This window comes from Diabrotica virgifera, chromosome 3 (genome assembly GCF_917563875.1).
Source record: "Diabrotica virgifera virgifera chromosome 3, PGI_DIABVI_V3a".
NCBI lineage: Eukaryota > Metazoa > Arthropoda > Insecta > Coleoptera > Chrysomelidae > Diabrotica > Diabrotica virgifera.
In genome coordinates this window covers 65105038-65133005 of record NC_065445.1, presented here as the reverse complement: position 1 = coordinate 65133005, position 27968 = coordinate 65105038, and the positions used below count along the sequence as shown (strand labels likewise).

Below are 27968 nucleotides of genomic sequence, written 5' to 3'. Positions count from 1 at the left end.
CTGTCATAATAAATTAATAAATATAACCTTATTGTTTGTGAACAAAACAACGTGAGAATGTTTTGAATAGCATATCTTTTATTTATTTATCAAAATAACAAAATAAAAATGCTAAGAAATTATTTAACAACTATTCCTTACACCAAATTTGTATTAATAGAAGGTTCGTTATTCTGTATGATGTCTGTATCTCTTTCTACTGTTTAATTTTAGATTCTGTACATGCAAGAGGCAGACCAGTTTTAGATTTTCTTTTAAAAACACACACACAAAGACCGAAGAATAAAATCCATTATTTTGTGTTTCAAGAACCTTTTGGTAGAGCTAAAAATAGATTGGAACATAATAATCTGGTTTTGTATGACTGTGTTAGTGATAAATTGGGATGGAGTAATGAAGCGAAAATAAATGATCTGGAAAGCCTTATTAAAGCTGTGGCAAGCAATGATGTTGTTTTTATCGATTCCTTAGTTCATGTTATGTATGAATATGGTCTTGCAGAAACTTATAGGATTTTAAATATTTTGAAAAATCAGATAGGTAAGTTTTTAAAACATTGTTTTGTAACCATTTTTGAACCGTTCTTGCGTTAGTGAAATATTGACTACAGTCTGCATAGGTAGTATAAGAATCCTGTAAAATAACCTATCTTATAGATTGACTTTTGTCTGTCCCAGCTTGTGTGAAGGAGGAGTTCTAATGAATGGAATAAAAAGTTGGATACTTTCATAACAGGTGAACGAAATTCATAAAGATATCCATACATCTCTGCTGTGCTTAGCGAAAATGCTGTATCTGCAAAAATCTGAAAAAATTAAATTTTTACTTCTTTCTAACCCAAATGTGCATATCTATCTTATTTGCTTACTAAAAATGATGTAAGTTACGCCAAAACACATTAACACACTGTATCCTGTGTAAATGTATACTAATACTTTGAACAAAAATCGACTTTACTCAAATGTGATGTCTCTGTAGATATGGCGTTTTGGCTAAGCACAGCAGATCTATGGTTGGTCGCGAGCCAAGTACCACTTGTCATAAAGTTCGTGCAAATTTAATCTTCAAGTTTTGACTTGTTCGGTAGTGGGCTTGTGACGAGCCTTTCAAATACGAGCAATGTGAGTTAAGATTACCATAGCAGAGTGGACAAAAGAGATTTTATCAGAATTAATAGAAATTGTAACCATCCTTGCTTATGGAAAATCAAAAGCAAGGAATATACAAACACAAATATGAAAAATAAATCATACCACAATGAATTTTCATCCATTCTTATATTATAATTTCGAAAATCGATTTGGATCATTTTCTCCCAGCTCTCTCATTAGAGACATATGACTATTAATTATGGCATTAGCTACAAAAAGACAAGTAAAACATAAACACTGGATATATTACGTTTTATAAATTACTGAAATGAGTTACACCTTTTTTTACTCTGAAAATATACAAACATGAGATATTTGTGCCAGGGCCCCAACCCCTGATATAACTACACCTCTGTGTATTAATTTTATGTCTGACATCAGATATTGTTGTTCCAGGTGTACAGTTTTTGTAATTCGACTATTCATGAGTGTGGCATTGTATTTAATTCTATTGTTATAAGTAGGATCTGTAGGATTCCATTATATTGGTAACTCTTCAACGATTGCAATAAAATATTGCAAAGCACTGTCACTGATTTTAACGGAATCTACATGTTAATTTTGCAACTTCAAGCAAAAGATACACTGAGTAATGATTCACTGCATCATACAGTCATATACTATCATTAGTAATGACAGTATCCCCTCCCATTTACAGTAATGATGTGCCGTTTACAGTAACGATGTTCAGAAAACCTCACACAACCATTATTAATGTCATTTTGATAAAGTAATGTCATTATTAATGACCATGTAAGGGGCCTGTAAGATATCAAGTAAACACTAGCAATGGGCTGAACCACATCAGCTACATTATTAAAATATGAAAGACTAAACAATAACAATGAACATTAAGCTCAGGTTGGTCCATGCCCTTATTTTTCCCATCACTACTTATGTATGTGCAGCTAACATATCGAGGGGTTCAAGCGAAAACCTGATGAATACCAAAATTATGAAATCCGTTATTTTTATTTCTGCTGTATTAATAACACGTCTCCTACCACTGATAAATGTTATTATTTGATATTAACATTTTTAAGCACAATAACTAATAAAAATCAAACTTGGTAAAAACTGTTAACTGCTATTTTTAAATAACTGCAAACCGATATCTGTACCTTGGAGGTAAACAGTCGTAACTCCACTTTTTGCCGAAATGGAGTTAACACCACGATCTTGGTGTCAGATTTTCATAGCATATTGTGGCAAAAAATCGTACATCCAGCGTTATTAGTTGCCTAGATATATATATATATATATATATATATATATATATATATATATATATATATATATATATATATATATATATATATATATATATATATGAAAATTACTAAGTTCTCGGGAAGAACCGCGTTGAGAATTTATAACTCGACGTTTCGGCACCCTTTTTGGAGCCATTATCAAGAGGGGTATGGTTCCGTTCGAGTTCGGGGTCTCAATCTGCCTACTCCCCTCACTCGTGACGTACCAGTAGTGTCTTGTTCTCTAGGAGAACGGTCAAGCGGCACTGAGGTCTCAATCTGCCTACTCCTCAGTGTCGAGTGACGACCTGTCTTCGCCTGTGTAGCTCCTTTTATACTCTCAGTGCGCGCGGGAACTGTATGCGCGGGAGAGGCCTGAGTGGGATCGACTGACGTGGGGATTCGCCGAAGCAGCGGTCGCCATGTTGCCGGCAGTCTTTTGGCGTCATCGCGTGTGTTTAGGCTGTGAGGGCGTTTTTCAATTTCGATGGCTTCACGGATGATTCTCGATTTTAAGGAGCGGACAGGGGCGATGGTTTTTGCTTTCTCGAAATCTATTTGGTGACCTGTCTGAATATGATGTTGGGCAAGGGCTGAAGTAGTGTCGGCACTACTTCAGCCCTTGCCCAACATCATATTCAGACAGGTCACCAAATAGATTTCGAGAAAGCAAAAACCATCGCCCCTGTCCGCTCCTTAAAATCGAGAATCATCCGTGAAGCCATCGAAATTGAAAAACGCCCTCACAGCCTAAACACACGCGATGACGCCAAAAGACTGCCGGCAACATGGCGACCGCTGCTTCGGCGAATCCCCACGTCAGTCGATCCCACTCAGGCCTCTCCCGCGCATACAGTTCCCGCGCGCACTGAGAGTATAAAAGGAGCTACACAGGCGAAGACAGGTCGTCACTCGACACTGAGGAGTAGGCAGATTGAGACCTCAGTGCCGCTTGACCGTTCTCCTAGAGAACAAGACACTACTGGTACGTCACGAGTGAGGGGAGTAGGCAGATTGAGACCCCGAACTCGAACGGAACCATACCCCTCTTGATAATGGCTCCAAAAAGGGTGCCGAAACGTCGAGTTATAAATTCTCAACGCGGTTCTTCCCGAGAACTTAGTAATTTTCATTTACCTGACCGCGGAAATCTTTCCGAACATATATATATATATATATATATATATATATACACATTACTCTATTAATACCAAGCCCACTATATTAGTCAGACAACCGGAAGCCCACCCTTAATACGCCCGATAGAGGAGTGTATTTTATGTAGTTATATAGGAAATTCTAAAGTTAGTAAAGGCAACCTTTGAGGGGTAAGTTATTTTAATACACAAATAGTAGATATATGGTTTAGGTCTTTCGAAGCCCAAACATTTGAAGGCAATACGAAGCCAATTGTATAAAATGTTTATATTTACCAGACTATATGAAGCCCGACAGGGTTGTCAGATTTCTCAACTTTCACTATTTTATATTGCGTACCTGATCATATTTAAAAATGATCTTTTCGTACAAAAATCGGATTTGTTTAGGTTTAAACATTTTTGAAAATAAAATATATATTATTTAAAAGTAATTTATTGGATAGTTTATTATTTAAAAGTAGTTTAAACGATTCAGCTGATAGCGCATTTAAGTAGTCATTAAAAAGCTTTATACAGGGTGTTTCATTGGGAAACGGAAATACTTTAATGATGAATAGAGGTCACCAAGGCGGTTCTAGGTATACTAAATTTTTTGCCCTACCGACTTTTATATCCGAGTTACAGGGTGTTTTATCGATTTTGCTCATTTCTTTCCTAAGCCATAATTTTAGAACCACCCTGTATATTTTTTTAATATTTGGTACACATATCTCTAATATAAAACCCAAACGACCGACATACTAACCACAAGAAAAATCCAGGTCCGTATTAACAAAAAATTATAAAATTATTGTGACCTTAAAACAACACCCTGTATATTGAAATTTTAAAAATCTGTTTGAATATTTGAAAAGAGCACAAAAAACTAAGTCTAATAGTTCGCTTCGATGTTTCGGCCAGACAATTTTTTGGTTTTAATTTTGAAATTATATTGAATTTTTTTGAGAACTCCACATTAAGAAGCAGGTATTATTAACTTTTAATTATAAATTATTAAATTCATTGAATAAATACTCATTTTAAAATGAATCAATATTTATTTACCACATTGGAAAGACCCAATTATTAATCACAAGAAAAATCCAGGTCCGGATTAACAAAAAAACATAAAGTAATTTTGACCTTGAAACAACACCCTGTATATTGACATTTTCAAAAATTGTTTGCACATTTGAAAGGACCACAAAAATCCGAGTTTATAGATTCACTTTGATTTTTTGTGCAAATATTTATTAACTTTAATTTTGAAATTAAAAATATTAAAATTTTCAAGAACCCTGAAATTAATAAGCAGGTTTTTAAAGCACTTTTATTAATAAATCATTCAAGTTAATGAATAAATACTAATTTTAAAAATAATCAGTTATTATTTACAGCATTAGAAGGACTTACTTACTAATCACAGAAAAATCCAGGTCCGTATTAACAACAAAATACAAAGTAAATCTGACCTTGAAAAAACACCCTGTATATTGAAATTTTTAAAATACGTTTGCACACCTGAAGAGAGCACGAAAAACTAAGTTTAATGTCCCGCTTTAATTTTTTGTGCAGACAATTTAATGACATTACTTTTGAAATTATATCGAAATTTTTATTATGAGTTCCCAGAGTTCTTAAAAATTTCGACATAATTTCAAAATTAAATTCATTAAATTGTCTGGCCAAAAAATTGAAGCTAACGATTAAACGTAGTTTTTTGTGCTCTTTTCATACCTATGTGCAAACGGATTTTGAAAATTTCAATATACAGGGTGTTGTTTCAAGGTTACAATTACTTTATATTGTTTTGTTAATCCGGACCTGGATTTTTGTTGTGATTTGTAAGTGGGTCATTCGAATGTCGTAAATACTTATTGAATATTTTTAAAATGGGTATTTATTTAATAACTTTAATAATTTATTGTTAAAAGTGCTTTAAAAATCTGCTTTTTAATTTCAGTGTTCTTAAAATTATCAATATATTTAATTTCAAAATTAAAGTCATTAAATTTCCTTCACGAAAAATTAAAGCAAACCGATAAACTCAGATTTTTGTGGTCTTTTCAAATGTGCAAACAAATTTTGAAAATTTCAATATACAGGGTGTTGTTTCAAGATCACAATTACTTTACTTTTTTTTTGTTAATCCGGACCTGGATTTTTCTTGTGATTAATAGGGTCGTTCCAATGTGGTAAATAAGTATTGATTAATTTTAAAATGAGTATTTATTCAATAGCTTTAATAATTTATAATTAAAAGTTAACAATAGCTTCTTTTTAATGTCAGAGTTCTTAAAAAATTCAATATAATTTTAAAATTAAAGTCATAAAATTGTCTGGCCGAAAAATGGAAGCGAACAATTAGACTTAGTTTTTTGTGCTCTTTTCAAATATGCAAACAGATTTTCAGAATTTCAATATACAGGGTGTTGTTTTAAGGTCACAATTACTTTATAATTTTTTGTTAATCCGGACCTGGATTTTTCTTGTGATTAGTTTGTCGGTCGTTTGGGTTTTGGATGATACACATGTGTACCAAATATCAAAAAAATATACAGGGTGGTTCCAAAGTTATTACTTAGGAAAGAAATTGGCAAAATCGATAAAACACCCTGTAACTCGGTTATAAAAGCCGGTAGGGCAAAAAATGTAGTATACCTAGAACCGCCTCGGTGACCTCTATTTACAATTAAAGTATTTCCGTTTCCCAATGAAACACCCTGTATCACTTGCTAGTGGCAATTGCAAAGGCTTTTCCCAGTGTTTCTCTTTAAGGGTTTTCAAAGCTAAACTAGACAGTTCGTTACACCAGTGACCCTTAATTAACTTTCTTAGATCTTTAATTTCGATTTTTTTAATTTTCTGATCGATCCATTCTATACCAGGAAGACGTTTTTTTTCTAGAACTAGTTTGTATGCTACATCACAAACCGTTTTTAAGTTGGATCCCGTATGCAACGCTAGTGATGGTGATTTGAAGCTTTTACTCTCTACACTATAACCACTTATTTCTTTGGTAGCAAGTATTAGGTAATTAAATAGTTCTTGTTTCAAGGCATCAAATAAATTTTTAATATCATATGATTTTTTTAATGTAATAAGTAAACGGCCCAACTCTCTCATTTTATTCGAAATAACATTAATTATTTGTTTTCTTTTATGTTTTGAGAGAAGAGTTTCGCCGTACATACAGATTAGGGTATCATTCTTTACTGCTTCACTTTTGTCATCAGGACGCATGATACTGAATACTTCGTCTTTAATTCGAGCATTTTGTAAAAAAGTTGAGTTTTTCACATTAACCATCGCCATAAAAGTTTGTGAAGCAGATAAACAATTCTTTGTGTTTGACGATGACCTATTTTTACAGCTTTTAACGTGTTTGCTTAAAAACTCTTTAGTGTAATGTCCCAGACAATGACTACAAACAAAGTATTTTGGATCTAGTTTTTTTGAAGATTTAACAGGGCGTGTAATATTTTTTTCTGTTTGTAGAATAAAATATCCTTGTTTTCTTAAAGCAGCTACAAGTTCCATACGTTCCTTACTTTTGGGCTTTAGAGATTTGATTAACTGAACTTCCTTATTATCTGGATGGTGCCTGAAAAGGTGTCTGGTAAAATGAGTAATAACGTCTTTAAAGCAAATGGCACATATTGTTGGCCGCTCTCTTGCTGAAGGTTTTCTTTCGTAGTTAAAAAATATCTGTTTTACGGACGAATGTACTTTCACTCTGAACAATGAACCCAATATACAAAATTGTAGGATATGGGCTACTGAAAAACCGCAGCTTTTTATAGAAACACGCACCCAGTACCCGAAGAAGACAAAGTCTGGTTGGGAATAATAGGTCATCACTTAATTGGGCCCTTTTTCTACGAGGAAAATCTAACTGCAGAACGTTTTATAATGTTATTAGATAAAGACATTTTGCCTGCTTTGGCAGAGGTTGTCCGAGAAGACCACGAGGTGTGGTTCCAAATGGACGGATGTCCTGCCCATAATAGCCAGACTGTAAAAGAATTTCTCAACAATTGTTTTAATGATTGTATTATTGGACCAAATTGCCAAATTAAGAGGCCCCCTAGGTCTGGAGATCTTGCCCCAAACGATTTTTTTTGGGGGCATTTGAAAACCAGGATTTATTCCGAAAAAAAGTTAAATTCACTAGAAGAACTTAAAAATAGTATATGCGAAGAATGTAGAAAAACTTCTCGAATATTGGCTAACGTTCGTAGAGAATTTTACAATAGATTAGGGTATTGTTTAGTTCAAAATGGTGGAATATTCGAGCACTTGCTTTAATTAAATATTAAAACTGTGTTGTATGTTAAATTTTATGATTAGTGTATTAAGTATTAGTATTATTATAGTATTAAATCATTTAAAATAAATAAATCATTTTGCAGTTATTTTAGTGTGATAAATTGACGATAATCTTGTGCCAACAAATATGACAGATCTTTGAAATTTAAAAAAAAAGGTGTTGATTGTTCCTTAATAACTCAAATAGGTGATGGAAAGGGGAAGATATTTTCGACAATTTTCACTCCACGACGAAAATAATTCGTTTTTTGAGAATGCCATCTGATATAAAAAGTAATTTGCTACAAAAAAAGTCTTATGGACATTTAGCTAAAACAATTAGGGAAGCAGGAATATGTATTTCTTTATTTTTGCATTGTAATTCCTATGGTGCGTAATGAGATGCAGCACCCGGTATATATTTTTGATATACTTCTATAAAACACACCATTACAATTTAGAAAGCTGGCTCATTAAATCCGCACAAGGTGTCTCGAGTATTAAAAACAATCGCCAATACTTTGAAGCAATGTTGCCAATTCAACGGGACTCGTACTGTATGTGAATCAACTCGGGCTTCGAATACGCTGTAAATATATTAAATGTGTATATAAATATACACCTAATGTTCGAGACGCCCCCTACCCATCAAATCGATGAACTAAATGGCGTATGTTTGGAGATACTCCCTGACAATTCGAAGCCCAAAAAAAAAATGTGTTATTGATAGCGTTGTGCAGCGTACAGTTTAGGCTCAAACATATACACGTTAATCTTTAGGAAGCCCGGAGTCGGGCCTCGTATTGTCGATGCGGGCTTCATATTAATAGGGCAATATGGAACTTTTGGCTTCGTATTATCGGTTAATGAGTATATATATATATATATATATATATATATATATATATATATATATATATATATATATATATATATATATCGGTTTTAAAACGTTCTCCTACGTCTTCCGATGCCTAGTCGCCATTCACTTCGGTCCATCCAAAGGTCTTCAATCCAATTCTCTTTCTCTCATTTCTCGATTTATGCCTTCTCTCCAACTAAGGCGGGGTCTTCCTCTTTTTCGTCTACCATGAGGGGTCCACGTTAGGATTTGTTTCGGGAGTCGTTCTTCGGACATTCTTTGTACGTGTCCATACCATCTAAGCTGTTTGGTACTAATGTCATCTACTATTGTGTGTTTCACATTCATTATTTCCCTAATTCTGTTGTTGGTTACCCTTTCTAATCTTGATTTTCCTGCTGAGCGCCTCCAGAAATCCATTTCTGTTGCTTCAAGTTTTCTCTTGTATCTTTCTTTTATTTGCCATACTTCACTGCTGTAAGTGATTATACTCTTAACAATTGTATTGTATATTCTATGTTTGTTGTTGTTTGATATTGACTGGTCCCACAGGATGCTATTGAGAAGGGTAATTGCTTTTCTTCCCTGGTTGTTTCTTTCTTCTATCGTCCGGTCTACGCTTCCTTCTTGTGTGATGGTCATACCCAGGTATTTATATGCGTCGCAATGTTTAATAATTTCGCCATTCCCCAGTGTAAGGTCCTGCTGTGTCCCACCGATACACATATATTCGGTCTTCTTTATGTTTATTTCCAAACCACCTTTTTTGTACTCCTCTATTAATTTCCTTGTCATATATTCTATATCATCGTAGTCTTGCGCTAGTACAAGTTGGTCGTCTGCAAATGACAAAGTGTATATTGTATTGTTGCTGATCGGTAATCCCATGTTTTTGCATTTGCGTTTCCAAAGTTTTAGAGTTTGTTCGAGGTAGATCTTAAATAATGTCGGTGAAAGGCAGCACCCTTGTTTTAGGCCTTTGCTAATTTGGAATCCTCTCGATAGCCTGCTTCCAACTTTCACCCTTGATGCAGTTTTGGTATACAATTGTTTCGTCGCTGTTATTAAATTTGCGCTTATATTGGTTTTCTCTAATGCTTCCCATAGTTTGTTTTGTGGGATGCTATCATACGCTTTTCTTAAGTCCACATATAACAGATGCACCTCCTGGTTGACGGCCAGTTTCTTCTCAATAATCTGTGTAATACAAAACAGATGGTCAACCGTTGATCTCCCTGCCCTGAATCCTGCCTGTTCTTCAGCTTCTATATCTTTATATTCGTTTTCGATTTTATTTTTAATCAGTTTTCCGTATATTCGGCTGATCGAGTTCGTTACAGCGATGCCTCTGTAGTTGTCACATTGATCCCGTTTGCCTTTTTTATGTATGGTGGATATCCATGATGTCTTCCATTCTTCTGGGATTTCCGCTCCGTTGATGCATCTTTGAAAGAGTTTAGCCAGATAAGTTTAGTTGCCTAGATAAGGGGTTTAAAAACAATAGCAACCCCATTAGTGAGTTGAGGTAAACAGCAGTATATCCATAGCAACTCCATAAATACGTGCGTATATTAGATAGTATTCTTTCGTATGCGGTAGTGGTAAACAATCGTAGCTCCATTTTTATATTAAATGGTATTTTGAGGGTGTTAAAACGGGATAATGAAAAACAAGAGTTCTTTTTTGTTCCAAACATTGTGATTTGGTTTTTGCATTTTTAAATACGGAATATACTATTTTTGTAATCACTTACGATTTTTATTTTGCATATTACCTGTTTAAAGACAGAGGTAAAAAGTCGTAACTCCCATTATTATACATCAGGTAAATAATTTCTTAACAATACTAATACCCAGTAATAGATTTGCATTTACATATTATAATATACGTTAATGTTGAATTCGACGTAATGGAAATAAATTTTTTTTATAGTTTATTGACTAGTCTGTATGTTTTGCGATTTATTGCAAATGTATACATTGTGGATATACAACTGTTTACCTCCAAGGTACAGATATATAACTTTACTAATAAAAATACTTTGTTGTAAACATATTTATAATATGAGATTCCAGTAAAATCATTTATTTTCTTTTTCCTGTGTAAAGTTACTAATTTTATTTGAAATATTTCTGAGTTAAAAACTGATAATTAATTTTATCGGAGATGAAGATTACAAAATTGTTAATTTTGACAAACTATATTCATGCAAAAATCCAATAAAGAATTTTAGACTATGATAGTTTATTAAATTTCAGTACACTTTTTTCCTGCGAAAACCCAATAAAACATGGCGTAAATTGGAAATTGAATATTACGAAAAAAAAGGATGGTTAGAATGGGGGGGCCCATATTTATAGCGAAAAACAAAATCAGAGCTTCCAAGGTACCACAGCAAATCAATTATAGTAAATTAAAATTTAAGTGTACTGAAAAAGTTTTCTGAAGACTATAGAAACAAACTCTGTAGAAATTACTGGAGTCTAGTAGTAGTAGTCTAGTCTAGAAAAATTTTTATTTTGTACAAGATAACTGTCAAACTAATTAGGACTAGATTTGTCCCTAAAACTTCCCAAAGAAAGGAAGGAACATTTAGTAAGAAATGTTTCTTTCCACAAGCTTAGCATGAATGAATTCCCGTGTGCCAAAAGTTCTTTTACAAAAATGCTGTGTGATTCTACTGGATGATATTCTAAAGAAGACAATCGCGGAAAACGATAACCAGTTAATAAAATATCAGAAGATATTGGTTTGAATTAAAGAAAACTACTCTACACCATAAAAGGCAAAAACAAATTTCATCCCAAACAGCAACCATAGACTTACCAACTCCGGGCAATTTACCAAAGTTGTAAAGATGTGCAAATTGATGCGATTTGATGAAGATGTGCAAAGAAAATATTTTTTCAGAAGAGGTGCCTGCTTGGATATCAAATTTAAAAACCGGTAATAAGATCGTACATCGAATTCCAGACGTAATGATGGGACAACAATTGGAAGAAGACATTTTACCTTTTAATTTTCTAAAAAGAATGTAGATTAATTTTTTTTGTTGGAGTAATATACTGTTAAATCTTATTGTATAATTAAAAAAATTAAAAATAAAAACCAAATGTTACACTGGTTCAACGAGGTAAAACCCGATAAATATCATGTTTTTTTTTTGTAAATACGTTTTTATAAATTAAACTTAAAATAAATTATTCTAATTAAATATTAAAATCTCTGCCATTTGGCTATAACAAATGTTTGATTAAACTTCCTATGGTGATTTGAAATCTTCTTCAAACTTCCTAAAATCTTTAATCGCGATTATCTCGAAACAATGTTTTTTGTTAGTTATCGGGTTTTCGCTTGAACCCCTCGATATGGACTCGAAAAAATCGATAGAATTAAGATTGCAGATTGTGTCCTGGGCCCTGATTCTAATTCATTTCGACAGTCGCAATTTCATTTCGACCCCGCCATGACAGCCGCAGAGTATAGCGATTCTTATTCATTTCGATACTAGTTACAACTGGGGATATTAACATTATCATTTTGAGACTGCTCAGAATTTGGGTTGGCGCTCCGGTTTATTGATTTTATTTGCTACGCAACAGCTGTTGATAGTCTGGGAAAATTATCGAAAAAATGCCATTTTTGGGAAAAGTTATTTACCAGCTATTTTATTGCTAAAATCGAATCTTAAGATTGCATATATTAGTAATATGGGGTATGACAAGTCCGCAGAAAGTGTGTTATTTTATTTATAAACAAATTTCTCACTCCTAAACCTTCTTTTTTTTCAATTAGTGCTCTGTAACTTCTAAGATTTTTCCTTTAAGTCAAAAACACTCAAATAAAAATTCACCGTAATTTAGTTCTGCACAAAGTTATTTTTTCCGATTTCCTTCAACAAAAATTTTATTCGGAAAATCCGAGTTTTTCCAAAAAAATCTGCAATTTTCAATTAAAATTTTAGGGAAGTAATTATTTATGAATAATTAAATAAATTGATGTCTGGGAACAGACTGTTTAGTTAATGAGTTGATTAAACATGGAGGGACAGCAATACAGCAAAGATTGTATAACCTGATTAAACAGATTTGGATAAAAGAATCAATGCCTAAAGAATGGGAAAAAGGGTTAATTATTCCGATATTTAAAAAAGGAAACCCAAAAGTTTGTGAAAACTACAGAGGCATTACTCTTCTAAATGTGGTTTATAAGATCTTGACCACAATGATAAATAAACGATTGATGGAGCATACAGATATAAAAATAGGAGATTATCAAAATGGTTTTAGGAAAGGAAGATCTACCGTAGATGCCATACACATAGTGACTCAGACAGTCGAGAAATTCTATGAATATGACATGTGGCTGCATATCCTCTTTATTGCCTTCAAGCAAGCATTTGACAGTATTAAGAGGCCAGAAGTAGTAAACGATATGAGGAATATAGAAGTGCCTGGAAAGATGATAAGACTCGTGGAAATGACGATGAAAGAATCAAAGGCATCCGTATTAACGCAGGAGGGAACAACAGAAGAATTCGAATACAATGCAGGAGTAAGACAAGGAGATGGGCTGTCAACTACGCTCTTTAACATAACTTTAGACGCCATAATTAAGACGTGCAAACTCAATGGGACGATCACCAACAATTCAGTCCAGATAGTAGCATATGCTGATGACCTAGCGGTGCTGGCGAGAGACAAAAGAACCTTAGATGACATAACCAGACAAATTGAAAAGGAAGCGATGAAAAGAGGCTTAACAATAAATGAAGAGAAAACTAAATACATGAAAATAGAGAGGAAAAACAAAGATACAGAGGAAAGAAATATAAAAATCGGGAATTATAATTTTGAAATAGTCAGTAATTTTCAATACCTAGGAGTCACAATTAACAACAAAAATGAAAGAAACATAGAAATTACCAACAGAATACAAGCGGGTCATAGAGCATATTATAAGTACAAAAGTATTTTAAAAAACAAAAAAATCAGCAGGGTTACGAAAATCCGAGTATACAGAACAGCAATTCGAACAGTGGTGATATATGGGGCAGAAACCATGAGCCTAACAAAGAGGGAAGAAGAAATGTTGAAAATATTTGAAAGAACAATGGTAAGAAGAATTTATGGACCAAAGAAAACAGTGCACGGAGATTATGAAAGGCTCTTGAATTTAGAAATAAGAGACATACAAGGAGGTGAGGACATAGTGAAAGCTATAAAAACCCAGCGACTACGGTGGTATGGACACTTAAGAAGAATGGGAGAAGAAAAAGATGTAAGAAAAGTTACAATGTGGAACCCAAATATAACAAGGGCGAAAGGAAGACCAAAAAGCAGGTGGGAAGACCAGGTATTGGAGGACATAAAAAGATTGGAAGTGCCAAGATGGAGACAGAAAATACAGGACCGGGATATATGGAGGAAAATAACAGAGGACGCAAAGAGGAACCCTAGATTAGACTAGTTAACCTGAGAGAAGAAAGAATGTGGAGTGACTCACCACAATAAATGAGTCAATGAGCTCAATAAGAGTGGCTCCAACTCCGCACGGAGTGTATAGCCTGTATATATATATATATATATATATATATATATATATATATATATATATATATATATATATATATATATATATATATACAGTGCGGTGGAATAAATGTTACCCCCCTGTTAACTTGTTTATTTTAAGAATATAAGCAAAACGCTCGGACAGGTCGATTTTTAAAATAACCGTAGTATTATTATAGTATCAACGTTTCAAACTTTACGCGATCCCTCTTCAGGTGACAGCCATAACTTTGATTTTTTTAAATGGGAAATTACTTCATGTGACACCTCATTTAAAAGCTCCCAAAATACTGGTTTCAAAAATGTATAATACTTTACTCCTATTTGAGAGAGTAGGCGCAAAATTTCGGCCGAATTATTTTTAAATACATTCACTTTTTTCGAATCCTGAGAAAACTAATAAGTATTTTTGAAAAATTTAAACGCAGAATGAAATATCACGGTATTATCGAGAGTACAGTGTCCCTAAGAACTTCTATAATGTTTATTTTAATATGTCACAGGGGTGAAAAAAAGAGAAAATTTAGTCTAATATTTAATTTCAAATATATCATTCAAAATAAACTTTTGTTTAGTCTAAGGGACTTTCAGTCCCTCGTAATAATCTAATCTTTCATTATGCGTTTAAATTTTTCAAAAATACTTATTCGTTTTCTCATAATTCGAAAAAAAATAAATGCATTTTAAAATATTTCGACCGAAATTTTGGCCTACGCTTTCAAATAGGAGTAAAGTAGTATACATTTTTGTAATCAGTATTTTAAGATCTTTTAAATGAGGTGTCACATGATGTACTTTCCCATTTAAAAAAATCAAAGTTATGTCTGTCACCTGAAGAGGGTTCGCGTAAAGTTCGAAACGTTGATGCTATAATATACTATGCTTAGTTTAAAAATCGAACTGTCCGAGCGTTTTGCTTATATTCTTGAAATAAACAAGTTAACAGGGGGGGGTAACACTTATTCCATCGCACTGTATATCAAGAGGCCGGCGACAATCCCACTAATAGTTTAGCAATAATTAAAATGTTAATTAAAAAATTTCGCTCGAAATAATAACTAGAAAGATTATACACCAGATTAATTATGATTTTCGTATATAAATGCACTATATTCCTATTCAACGTACTTTACAGAATTGAAATTGGACTATTTGAGCGGTCTCAGGAATGTTATAAAGAAACAATTTTTTGGCTTATAAAGAAATAGAACCCATCAGAAAATATTATTCTGTGCCCTTTTCGAAGAAAAAAATTGCTTTGCGAGGAGTGGTTCCAGGAAGGAACCGGTCAAATTTGACCAGCATTTGCGACAGAGTTATAAACAACAGGATTTCAACCTTTGAACCATTACCTTTTTATTCCGGTCCTCTTGTACATACAAATTCTCATATATTCAAGACACTCATAACAAAAAAGATTTATGTCACCAAGTTATTTAATTATTAATAAATAATTACTTTTTTTAGTTTTTTACTAATTTTAGTTGAAAATTAAAGATTTTGTTTGGAAACCCCGAATTTTCCGAGGAAAATTTCCGCCGACTGAAATCGCAAAAAAAATATCTATGTGCATAATTAAATAACATTGAATTTTTATGTGTTTTTGGTTTAACGTTAAAATCTTCTGAGTTACAGAGCAATAATTGAAAAAAAAAAGATTTCGGAGCGCTAATTTGTTTATTAGCCAAATAGCACACTGTGTGCGGACTTTGCATAGCTATATTACTAATATATGAAATCTTAAGATTTGATTCCAGTATGCCCAGCAATAAAATAGCTGGTACATAATTTTCCTTGTTTTATACTAATTTTCCCCGATTATTATCTTCATTGAGTTGATAATTCACATTGTGGAAATTCTCAATAATTATTATATTTCTAATTTAATACTATTCTATCTAATTCCTCCAAAACCAGCAAATTTCCATAAAACCCAGCCATATTAATACCTTTTGCTTTAGTTTTCCTTGCAAGAAACAAACAAAACGCATCTCCTAAACTAAACCTAACCTCGCTTTCGGCCATTCATTCATTCATGTCCGTGTCACAATAATTTCGACTCGAAATTATAATATCAACCACTTTTTTGGAGTCGCTATTAATTTCGATAGTCGCTATTTCGTGACGTCATTTCGTTAGTTCAACTAAAAACCACAAGGCTCGCACAATCGCATTTCAACCGTCGCCATATTGAAAGCGACTTGTTTTTGGTCGAAATTTGAATTAGAATCAGGCCCCTGGACAGAACACAGAACCAACCTGTCAATTCTGGAAGAATTAAGTCCTAAATTACTTCGGCCACATAGCCGGAAGAACTATTAAAAACTATTGGTAATAGAAGGAAAGGTAGAAGGCCGAAGACAAAGAGGAAAACACAATGGGTAGGGGAGAGATTAAATGTCCAGCAAACGACGGCACTGTTGTCAGATTTACCTTTTTCCTTTTAGCGGGAATTTTAAAATTAGTCTAATGCCACTTAAGAGAGTTCTGTATTCTTAAATTTTAATATAACCTTACTTTTACAAGTACTTAGGATTATTTTATTTACATGTAAATATTGAAACAAGTATTGTACTGGGTCATAATTTAAAACTCATGTTGCAGTATTTTGAAAAAAAAAGAAGCTCAAAAGAAATATACTTATACAGTACAAATTATTTTTTAATGGGAATGGAGATTTACGATTTCAAAGGTGAAAATGTGTTGGATAGTATAGATGGACACTTTTTTATTTTAGTATTAAGTGGTTACATAATTATTCAGAATATTAATAAAATTAATAGTAATTTGAATTAGTTTTAATATGTATTATAATAGTATTAATTCTCATCATGTATCTGGCTAAATAGCTAAGCACTAAAGTCGCAAAATAAAAAAAAATTGAAAAAAACATTCTTATTGGCCTAGCACCTTTACTTTACCTGGGGGGCCAGGCGAGTTAATAAATTATATTTTCTTATTGCAGTCATTTTGTGATGTCTTAAGAAGTTACATAAATGACGTCTTTAGGCGGTGAAATTTTAACTGTAGAAAGACATCTTTACGACTTGTATTTACATGATATAGGGCTTTTATTCACAGTCATTTTGTTTCGTGCTTCCGTCATGTGTTGTCTAATATTAATATATATACGTCATATGTTATTGGTATTGCCAATGATACAAACCAAAGACGTATGATGTAGATATATTAATATTATGTGACACGTGACCGAAGCTCGAAACAAATGACAATCGATGAAAAGCCCTATTCAATAAGGCTTTTCATTCACAGTCATTTGTTTCGAGCCTCTGTCATGTGTCACATAATATTAATATATCTACGTCGTATGTTATTGGTATATACCAATGATACAAACCAAAGACGTATGACGTAGATACATTAATATTATGTGACTCATGACAGCAGCTCGAAACAAATGACAATCGATGAAAAGCCCTATTGGCGTCTGCATATCAGGATCCGGTAATACTATAGTATTTTTACTACAAAAACGTTATTACGTAGGTCACAATTTTTGACGTAAGAGAACTGTCAAAACATTAGAATGTGACTTTTCATTATTGCGATGTTTATAATAAACATGACAATAATGAAAGTCACATTCTAATGTTTTGACAGTTCTCTTACGTCAAAAATTTTGACCTACGTAATAACGTTTTTGTAGTAAAAATACTATATATTATAAATCTATGATCAGGATATTGCTGGGTGTACACAAGTAAACAACATTTTTTGATTAAAAGGTTTATTTCATTAAATCAAAACTTACATGGATACAATTTAAATAAGATATTTTTTCTACGACCGTTTAATAACATGCTCATTATTCGCTATTTTTTCATAGATAATAGCACCCATTACTGTATCCGTGAGTAATAATTCATTACTCACGGGCTGAAGTTACTCACGGGTCATTACTCATGGGCTGAAGTTAGATTCAAGTGGCGCATGCCACTTTTAATAATAATCGTATATAAACTGCAAATAAAATTACTTAAACTTGTTTATTTAATACAATAATTATTATAATTTATACCAATAATTAACTTCGAAAAATTTTTAAAGAAATTTTAACTGTAACAATATCAGTATATTTTTTACGTTTATATCTTGTTTGCTAAAAATTTTGACGTCTATAATTTAATTTAGTGACAGTGACATTAGCGCATTTTGTTTATGTTTATAACTATGTGGAATTTATAACTAATATTGTGTTTATTTTTAAGTTATATTGTGTTAAATATGTTATAACATATTATGTATAGTTATATTATTATATTATATATAGTTAAATGTAAATATACATTATAACTATATTATATATGTATATGAAATACGTCCACCGACAACAGCCATTACTTATTAGATTCACTGACAGTAGGTACAAAAAGCTTATAATTTCTGGGAAACGAATAGAACTTATATTGACTATTTCTAGTTGTATTTTTACAATAAATAAGAATTTAGTAATAGTAGGCAACCAATTATTCAGCCACGTACTAGGGGTAAATAGCATTTAGGTATTTTTGTAAATTATTATAATTTAAATCTCAAGTAGTTGATAATTAAATTTTTTACTAATTAAAATAAAAAAGGGTCGTAGAAAAAGTATAGTATTCTACTCGCATGTAATGGCTATTACTCACTCTGATGAATTACGACACTCGCCTACGGCTCATCGTGAGTAATAGTCATCATTACATGCTCGTTGAATAATATACTATTTTCTATTTAAGGTAATATAATATAAGATATATATTTTAGTATAACTCTCCTACATTAACAAGCTTTAACACATTCAGTGGCCATGAATTATGGGTAGCATCACGAAGGTTTTACCGAAGGTACTGATGATGCATAAGTTATGTGAGTAGTACTGTGTAACTAAATAAATGATTTAAGTATGTGGTACCAGCCAAGTGGAGCTTGTTCGAGATGGGCACCAAACGTGTTAATCTAGTCATGCACAGAGAGTTATACTATAATATGTTATATCTCATATTGCTCATGAGCCTTGCATACACGAACTATAATATATTGTTATGGTTGTGTGTATTCACTCATTACTACTGTAGTGAACAATATGAGATGTAATAATATGAGATATACCTATTATATATTATGGTATAGCTCTCCATGAGTGCCAAGTTTTAAGCTTAACTGATAACAACTAATGGATACTCTTTTATCCAAAATTTTATGAAAATTTTGAATGGTCATATTGGTATTAATTCCACAACCCCTTCCTATAACAATAGGCCCATTGTTGGATGTTATTGCAGTAGTTCTACTGGAAATACTTACTAAAATTGTATGTATCTGCATCACTTAGAAGTCTACCCAAAAAGCTATTAATACTCTCTAAACCATCATTAATACATCTTGTATACATAATAGGATTTTTTTCAGAATCAGATATTTTATTAAGATTTACTTGCCATGCCCTATCTATGTCCCAGGCACTTAACAGTCTATTAGGAGCAATACCCTTTCATATCAGGCACTTATGCCTGATATGAAAACATTTGACTATACATAGAATACCAACACAGACATGTATTTAAAAAAATTGGTAAATAAAAGTAGGTATCTTTTCTATTTGAAAATAAGAAAGCAGTACAAAATCCATTCCCAAATTCATCTTTTACTAATACTGTCATAAGTTCAAAGTCATAGGAATTGAGCCCATGAGTTCCATCGATTGCGATAAAGGATTTACCAAACTTAATTACATTTCCTTTTGGCACAGCATTAAGGAAAATAAGACAAAAATCATAAATGTTAAATTCAGAATGAATATCCATTAGTATGCCCTGTTGTTGGTAAAATAATATTGGACATGAGTCTGTAAGCATTCAACCCAAAATTAAACAGTGGTTGCATCATCATTGTACATATACCCATCTTTCAAATCAATGCCATAAGAGAGTTTAATGTTTGTGATATCTTTTCTTGTAAGTAAATCAATTCTTTTTAATTCGCCTCCTATGCTATTATGCTATCCTAAACAGTCTGAAGTTTACTAAAAAAAGTAAAATATAGGTATAGGAGAATCAAACACACTATTTTGAAATTGTAAACTGTAGTAAATATTCATGATTAATATTTAAAAAGTGGTTTAGTGGTAACATTCTTGTTTTAAATTATATTGTGTATATCGACGGCGGAAAGGCAGGGCCTCATAACTGAAAAATTTATATAAAATCAGTTACTCCGGTTTTCGCTTTAGAATAAGTGTATCGGCACCTAATAAACAGCTTTTAGAGTTGGGAAAGCCTTTTGGAAGCCTTCCGGAAACTTTCCCAGCTGTAACCGCTGTTTAATAGCTGCCGATACACTTATTCTAAAGCGAAAACCGAAGTAACTCATCCACGAGGAAAAATTTCTCCTGTAGTTGGCTGTATACCATTACAAAAACATAAAATCCTTTATAAAAGGTATATTTGTTAAAATCCCTATACAGGGCTACATCAAAGACAGAACTAGTTTACAATCGGTTGACCGATCATCATCAGTGCAATCTTAGAATCTACATGCGAGCCACCAAAGTAAAAATAACAGGGTAAAAACCCTTTACAATTGATCCGTCATCGGAACGTATGACTAAGATGTGAATTATAACATGGATGATTAAGATATCACTTGCTTCCATACAGTCATGATGTGAACTTGTCAGATAGAGCTCATTGGTACCTCGGGCGAAAAACATTGGATATCTTAATCATCCATGTTATAATTCACATCTTAGTCATATGTTCCGATGACGGATCAATTGTAAAGGGTTTTTACCCTGTTATTTTTACTTTGGTGGCTTGCATGTAGATTCTAAGATTGCACTGATGATGATCGGTCAACCGATTGTAAACTAGTTCTGTCTTTGATGTAGCCCTGTATAGAGATTTTAACAAATATACCTTTTATAAAGGATTTTATGAAGTAACTCATGTTATAAAATTTTTTCAGTTACGAAGTCCTGCCTTTCCGCCGTCGATATGCAAATATTTTACTTACATTTTTGAAGAAAGTATCAAAATAAACTTTGAAGAGATAATTATCTGATTTTGGTATTTATGTAAGTGCTCTATATCATCCTTATGCCTGTAATGTGTTTTAAAATATTTTACTGCACAACAATCAGTTCCAATATTTTTAGATACTATTATTCGACTAGTACACCAAATAAACATTTTGCAGGATCCTTGGGATTTGAAAGCTCTTTCTCTATCTTGTTTTGTAAAATAATTTTTTGAGGATCACATACATATACATTCATAATAAGATGTGTTATGTTCTTATACTCTTGTTCTCTTCCTTTTGCCATCCATACAGTGCAAATCTAAAAAAACAACATAACAGGTGATTACATGGGCAGTTATACTACTTACAGCTTACTTTGTATCTACTCTATTATCTAGTATTACTCTATTAGTATTTACCTACATAAAACTATCTTTGAAATCTAAATTTTTGATATCAACATCAACCTTAATACTTAAAAAATAAATAATTGGAAGTTACACCTACCTACCTAAAAGTTTTTGAATTGCAATTTTATCAACTGGAAAAGACTGCAACATAATGAGTTTTAAATTATGACACAGTACAATATTTATTGTTTCAATTTGCATGTAAATAAAATAATAATAATAATCCTAATCACTTGTAAAAGTAAGGTTAAGATTTTTGACTTGAGAAAACAGAACTGTCAAATTTAAAACCAAACTGCTATAAAATTTTAAAATTCCCGCTAAAAGGAATCTGGCAACATTGCCGTCGTTTGCTGGACATTTAATCTCTCCCCAATGGGTAGACCCATGGATGGGATGGATAAAGGTCATATGTCACATTTTTTGAGAAAATTGTTTTATTAGCTTTTTGTTCTTGTAATATGCTGTTTAACCTGTTAAAATTTTAAAATTACCTATTTTTAGCAACATAAAAATAACAGGAAGGTATTAAAGCAATATAATGATTTCCGAATTGTGGTGGATAAAGGTATTATGTCCAAAATTGCGTTTGGATACAAAATATGGAGAATTTTCTACTACTTACTATTTGGATAAAGGTAATATGTCCACAAAATTTGAAATATTTGGCTTTAGGTAACTTTTTTTAAATTTAATTTAAAGCGTAAAAAAGTACCTTCAGATTCCTGTTTAAAAAATATAGCAATGCAAATTTATAAAACAAATAATTAACTTAGAACAAAAGACACTAAAGCGCTCATTACTCAAAAACATTATTTTGTGACATATGACCTTTATCCACTTATGTCTTCAAATATACTGTGTGAGATGGGCTTCCATCTCACTCAGGATCGCAGTCAATGGAAAGAGCAAGTTAACAATATTTAGAGTGTCACCACACCCTGAGAAGGGATCAAGGAATGAGAAGGAGCATAGTTTTTTAGTATCTTTTTCTTCTAGGCATATTTAGTTAAGTATGTGTTATTTGTTACAACTTCTAGGTGTACATCAAATTGCTACTATATTACACCAGGACTTGATAGAAGATAAATTAAGAATTCACCAATTGTTGGAACATTTAAGTACACTTACTTTAAGTTTGCAACATAAAGAAGATGTAGAGAAGGGAAGAATTATTTATACTTATAAAAAATTGGGTGGAAAAGTAGTTAAACAGGTAAGTTTTGGAAATATCTACTTATTACAAAGATAGTTCAGATTTGTTGAATTAATTTGAATAGTACAATAGTAATTATTGGAATGAATAATTAGTTTCTAGTGTTGAGGTCAAGAGTGTCTGTTGTTTTTAATCTTCTGTAAGGGTGTCAGGAGATTGGTGACCAATATGTTTGGGTGAACCTGGAGTCTATTGTGGTACTTGCAGCAAAGAGAAATAATTTCTTCTTTGACGGTTTGGACTTAGAGATCTCTATGTATATTATGGTTTGAAATGTACCAAGGAGCTTGGCACAGTTGCCTTAGAACTTTTGATTGAAAGCGCTGTATCGTCAGTAGGTTTGTTTCACTGGCAGTTCCCCAGATTTGGGTGCCATACGTCCAGATTGGTTTCAGTACACATTTGTAGATCAGCAGTTTATTGTCTAGACTTAGGCGTGATTTTTGATTCATGAACCAGTACATATTTCTATATACCAGTCTCAGTTGCAGTCGTTTGTTCCAAATATGCTTTTGCCATGTTAGGTGGCTGTCTGGGTAAATCCTCAAGTATTTGACGTCATTTCTTATTGGCAGTGGCCTGTTGTTAAAGGTTACAGCTGGATTGATCCCCTTCCTTAGAGTAAACGTAGTGTGTGTTGACTTGGAGCTGTTAACGTTGACTCTCCAAAGTTTAAACCATATTTCAAGTCTATTTAAGTGACTTTGTAGTATCTGAGAGGCTAGGGTTGGATTTTCATGGCAGACCATTAGGACAGTGTCATCAGCATATGTTGCAATTGTTGTACGATCTGAAGTTGGTATATCTGCTGTGAACAGGAGGTACAGTGCGGGTCCAAGGACACGGACACTTCCTTGGGGTACGCCAGAGTGGATGGGATGTAGAGTAGTGAGAGCCTCCCCTAGTTTTATCTGATACGATCTGCCGGTGAGATATGATTGTAGGAGCATGCAGATTGGATGCGGCAGTTGTCTTTTTGATAATAGGCCTTTATGCCATACCTTATCGAAGGCTTGAGAGACATCAAGGAAGGCTGCTGTACAATATTTCTTGTTCTCGAGTGCATCTCTTGCGGTTCTGACTACCCCATGAACCTGTTCGATTGTGCCATGTTGTTGTCGAAATCCGCATTGCCAATGAGGTATTAGGTTTTTTTTCTGTAATGACAGTGTCTATTCTTTTCAGGAGAAGCCTTTCAAACACTTTGGAGGGTAAAGGCAGAAGGCTAATGGGATGATAGGATGAAGGTTGGGTTGTGTCTTTGTTGGGTTTATGAATTAAAATGATTTATGCTACCTTCCATTGGGAGGGGAAGTAGCACAATCTTAGAACAGCATTGTATATGTACATTAATAGCTTTATTGCTTCTTCAGGTAGTTCTTTGAGTATTAGTCCTGTTATCAGGTTGTATCCAGGTGATTTTTTTGTATTCAGGTTTTTAATTACTTCTTCTATTTCGGTAATTTTAACTTTTCTGGTGGGAAGACACATCTGGTAGGGTTCATCTGCTATATCTGTAATACATTTTTCTTCGTTCTCTGGAACCTGTCTCTTGTGCGATTGGAAAACTGTTCAGCGAAGGTGTTAGCCCTCTCTTCGTCACTTCGAGACCAGGTGCCATCATTTTTTCTTATAGGTGCTTTAGTTTGTGATTGTGTTTTGAGTTTTTTAGACAATTTCCATAACGAGTAGTTCTTTTCTTCAGAACTAGACAGATTCTCTAGAAAATAATTTATTTCTTGTTCCTTGTGTTCCTGTAGGACCTTTTTTAGTTGACGGGTTGCTCTGTCGTTTATTGTTTTTTTTTTTTGGAGCACGGGTGGTCTGCCATTTTTTTCTTAATTGTCTTTTCTCATATATCATAGTTTTGTATACGAGAACTACTGCCAAATATCGGGGTGGACTCTTTTCTTTGGCTGACCCTGTATATTAATAAATATATTACAATATGTATCAATCAATAGTATCATAACGTAATAGAAGTAAATAAACACTAAAAAGGTGTAAACAAGTCTGTATTATAATGGCTAAAATGGCACCAGACTACTACTTACGTCACAAGAGGCATACTTAAAGGTTAACTAAGAAAACACACGATTAGAGCAACATCAGAAGTGATTAGATATTCTGTTGTTATGTAATAGGTATATATTTTATTATTGTATATAATACATAATATTATAAAACACTTTAACATTGAAGTAAAAACTCCTATTGTAATTGGTATAATTTTAATTAGGAATAAAATTTAAAAAATCCAAAGGGTATTTACGTAATGTTCAGAACAAACATTTTCCCACTTATCAGTCCAGGTTCAGTGATCTTTATACTAGCTAAATAGCCCAAAAACCAAACAGTGATAAAATTTAACTTAAAAATATACTTATAATAGTGAAATTTGGTGGGAGGAAATAAACGTCTTCAAACTTCTGCATATAAATTGCTATTTGTCAAAAAAGTTGACGTTTTTTAATTTTCTAGTTGTTTTTACGCCAACATAAACTTTTTTTGATAAATAACCTTAACGCAGACGTTTGAATCTTTAGTAATTAAATGCGAAACTACAATTTTAGTATTTGTTTAATTTATTCATCAAAATAGGTATTTTCAATACCTTCCAAACGAGATATTACGTACCATAAAGTCACATTTATGGTAATATGTACTTATTAAAGTATAGTTCAAAGTGGCTCTGTAACATCATCTATCACTATCAGATCACTTGTTATGACTATTTGAGAAGCCTACATCCGTTTATTTCCTCCCTCCAAATTTCACTATAATATATAATATATCCCTTTAAAAGATAAGAGGGGGGCGGACTTTTGGCTATGGTCTGTTTTTAACCAAGGATGAGTAATTCAAATTTACCGCGCCGTAATGCTTGTTTGTAATTGGTCCAACATCAGGCAAGTTTAAGTACTCCACTGTTATGAAATTTTGACGCTATTGACATTTATGAAATTTTGACACTATAGGGCTTTTCATCGATTGTCAATACATATTACAGAAGCTCGAAACAAATGACTGTGAATGAAAAGCCCTATTGGCATTTCATAGGTTAATTTAAGGTATATCAGCGATTTTTTGTGTTTTCTATATTATTCCTTTAATTTTTAGATTTTTAGGCTGCTTTTAGGGGAGAGTTGGACAAAACGGGATACCATTCTTGTTTAGTTTTACTACGGAAAATATGTTAAAGAAATTATCATAATATTATTTTTTATAGGTATAACATTTATTGCAGCACACAAAACACATATCTTTAGCTATTTTTAATAACTGGAAAATAGTAAAAAAAATATTTATTCAAGTCCTACACATCCTGTTTTATCCAACCACGGTTGGATAAAACGGGATAGGTTTATATTTAATTTTTTGTATAAAATTATATAAAACTATAAAACTGTAAAATTTACTCTTGAAAGAATAATATCTTCAGTAGTCAGAAACTTAAAAATAGGCGTTTTTTATGTTTTATGGCAAAATGGGAAATAAGACCTTTTATTTAGGACTAGGTACGTATATCAGAATAAAAGTCACATAAAAATATGTTGTTCTTCTCTGCGGTATGATAAAACGCTTCATATCTCTATTTAAAAAATTAATAGGCCAACAAATAAATAGGTAGATAAAACGGGACATAAGAAACTGTACCCCATTTTATCCAACTTATAAGTGTCCCGTTTTGTCAAACTCAGACATTCTTCAAAACAAAAATGGCTGCTGCCTAAATGTGAAAGTAAAATTAAGTAGACTGCACATGAGAATATTCGTTAATGACTGCTTAATTAAATGTAATAGTCACCGGAATTATATTTTTATATATTTAGGCAGTATAATGTAGAAAACAACGCACTTAAAAGTACAAAGTATCAAAAAAATAGGGTCAAACAATTCTAAACACAACAACTTTTCATCAAATAGTGGCATCGAGGTAAAACGAACTGAGAATGTTAAAATGACGACTGATAACAAGTTTCCGTCGTTGTCCGATTGATAGCACCACTAGTTGGGTCTCTAGGCTAGGTATCCCGTTTTATCCAACTCTCCCCTATATAAAAAACAGATGTTTTTAGAACTCTTTAGCGACGTATTAGTATAATATAATATTTATGGATTACCGTCGAAGGTCGATATGATCAATCAAAAAAGAAGATGTATTTGGTGATTATTCTAGTGACTTTCTTGGGTGTAAATCTGTCTTTTTAGTTTACTCCTCCTAGTTTAAAAACAAAGAAGGGCACTTGTATATGAGTTTATTGATTATGTAAAATCAAAATAGATTTGTATTGTTATTGCTTGTTTTAGGTGGAGGAATTTTGGTTTGAAGGAGAAAACCTAGTAACACAAAAAATAGACAAGGTTGATCCAAAGCAGATCATAGAAAAGGCTTTAGCTGTAGATATTAATCCAGAAACATTATCCACCTTTAAAATTGGACTCAGTGATGCTGACAAGAAATCTAGGGATGGATTGGTTTTGCCTTATTTACCAAAGTAAGTTAATATTATCAAAAAAAAAGCGTTGAGAGTAACTTATATTGTGATTTCAGACAAGAAAATCAAGAGAAAGTTGAAAATGGAAGAATATTTTATGAATTTGATGCAGTTGATGACTGGGATGAAGAGGATCCTGATGATGATTTAGATATATAGAAACGATATACATACATTAACTAGAAATAAGTCTTACGCCGGTGCAACAGATGTGTTCAGATATTAAATATTACAAGCTTTAAAATAAAGGTTCTAAAGCTCAGTTAATGAAGAATGCCTCAATGCTAATTGGTTTTATTTAATTCATTCTTATTCTTTTTCGGGTGCCATCTCCGCTACGGAGGTTGGCAATCATCATAGCTATTTTAATTTTTGAGGCAGTAGCTCTAACTGTCTAAATAGTTGTTTTGAGCTGCATCCAAACCATTCCCTCAGGTTCTTCAGCCATGAAATTCGTCTTCTTCCGATGCTTCTTCTGTCATCTATCTTTCCTTGCATTATGAGTCGCAGGATGCCATACTTCTCGCCCGCATCACATTT

General features: G+C 32.7%; 1 protein-coding gene across 1 annotated transcript; it reads left to right on the top strand.

The window, feature by feature from the left end:
* Positions 1 to 27702, top strand: LOC114334458 (elongator complex protein 5). Its single transcript, XM_028284499.2, has 5 exons — positions 1 to 163; positions 214 to 540; positions 22754 to 22929; positions 27241 to 27428; positions 27485 to 27702. The coding sequence occupies exons 1-5, from the start codon at positions 109 to 111 to the stop codon at positions 27585 to 27587; spliced, it is 849 nt and encodes a 282-aa protein (XP_028140300.2). The 5' UTR covers positions 1 to 108; the 3' UTR covers positions 27588 to 27702.
* The last annotated feature ends 266 nt before the right edge of the window (positions 27703 to 27968 follow it).

Bases quoted from the DNA above. Each gene is read 5' to 3' on its own strand.
- LOC114334458 (XM_028284499.2), top strand. From the start codon at position 109: ATGCTAAGAAATTATTTAACAACTATTCCTTACACCAAATTTGTATTA. The intron at 22,930-27,240 runs GTAAGTTTTGGA...TGCTTGTTTTAG, and splicing joins GTGGAAAAGTAGTTAAACAG to GTGGAGGAATTTTGGTTTGA. The intron at 27,429-27,484 runs GTAAGTTAATAT...TTGTGATTTCAG, and splicing joins GTTTTGCCTTATTTACCAAA to ACAAGAAAATCAAGAGAAAG.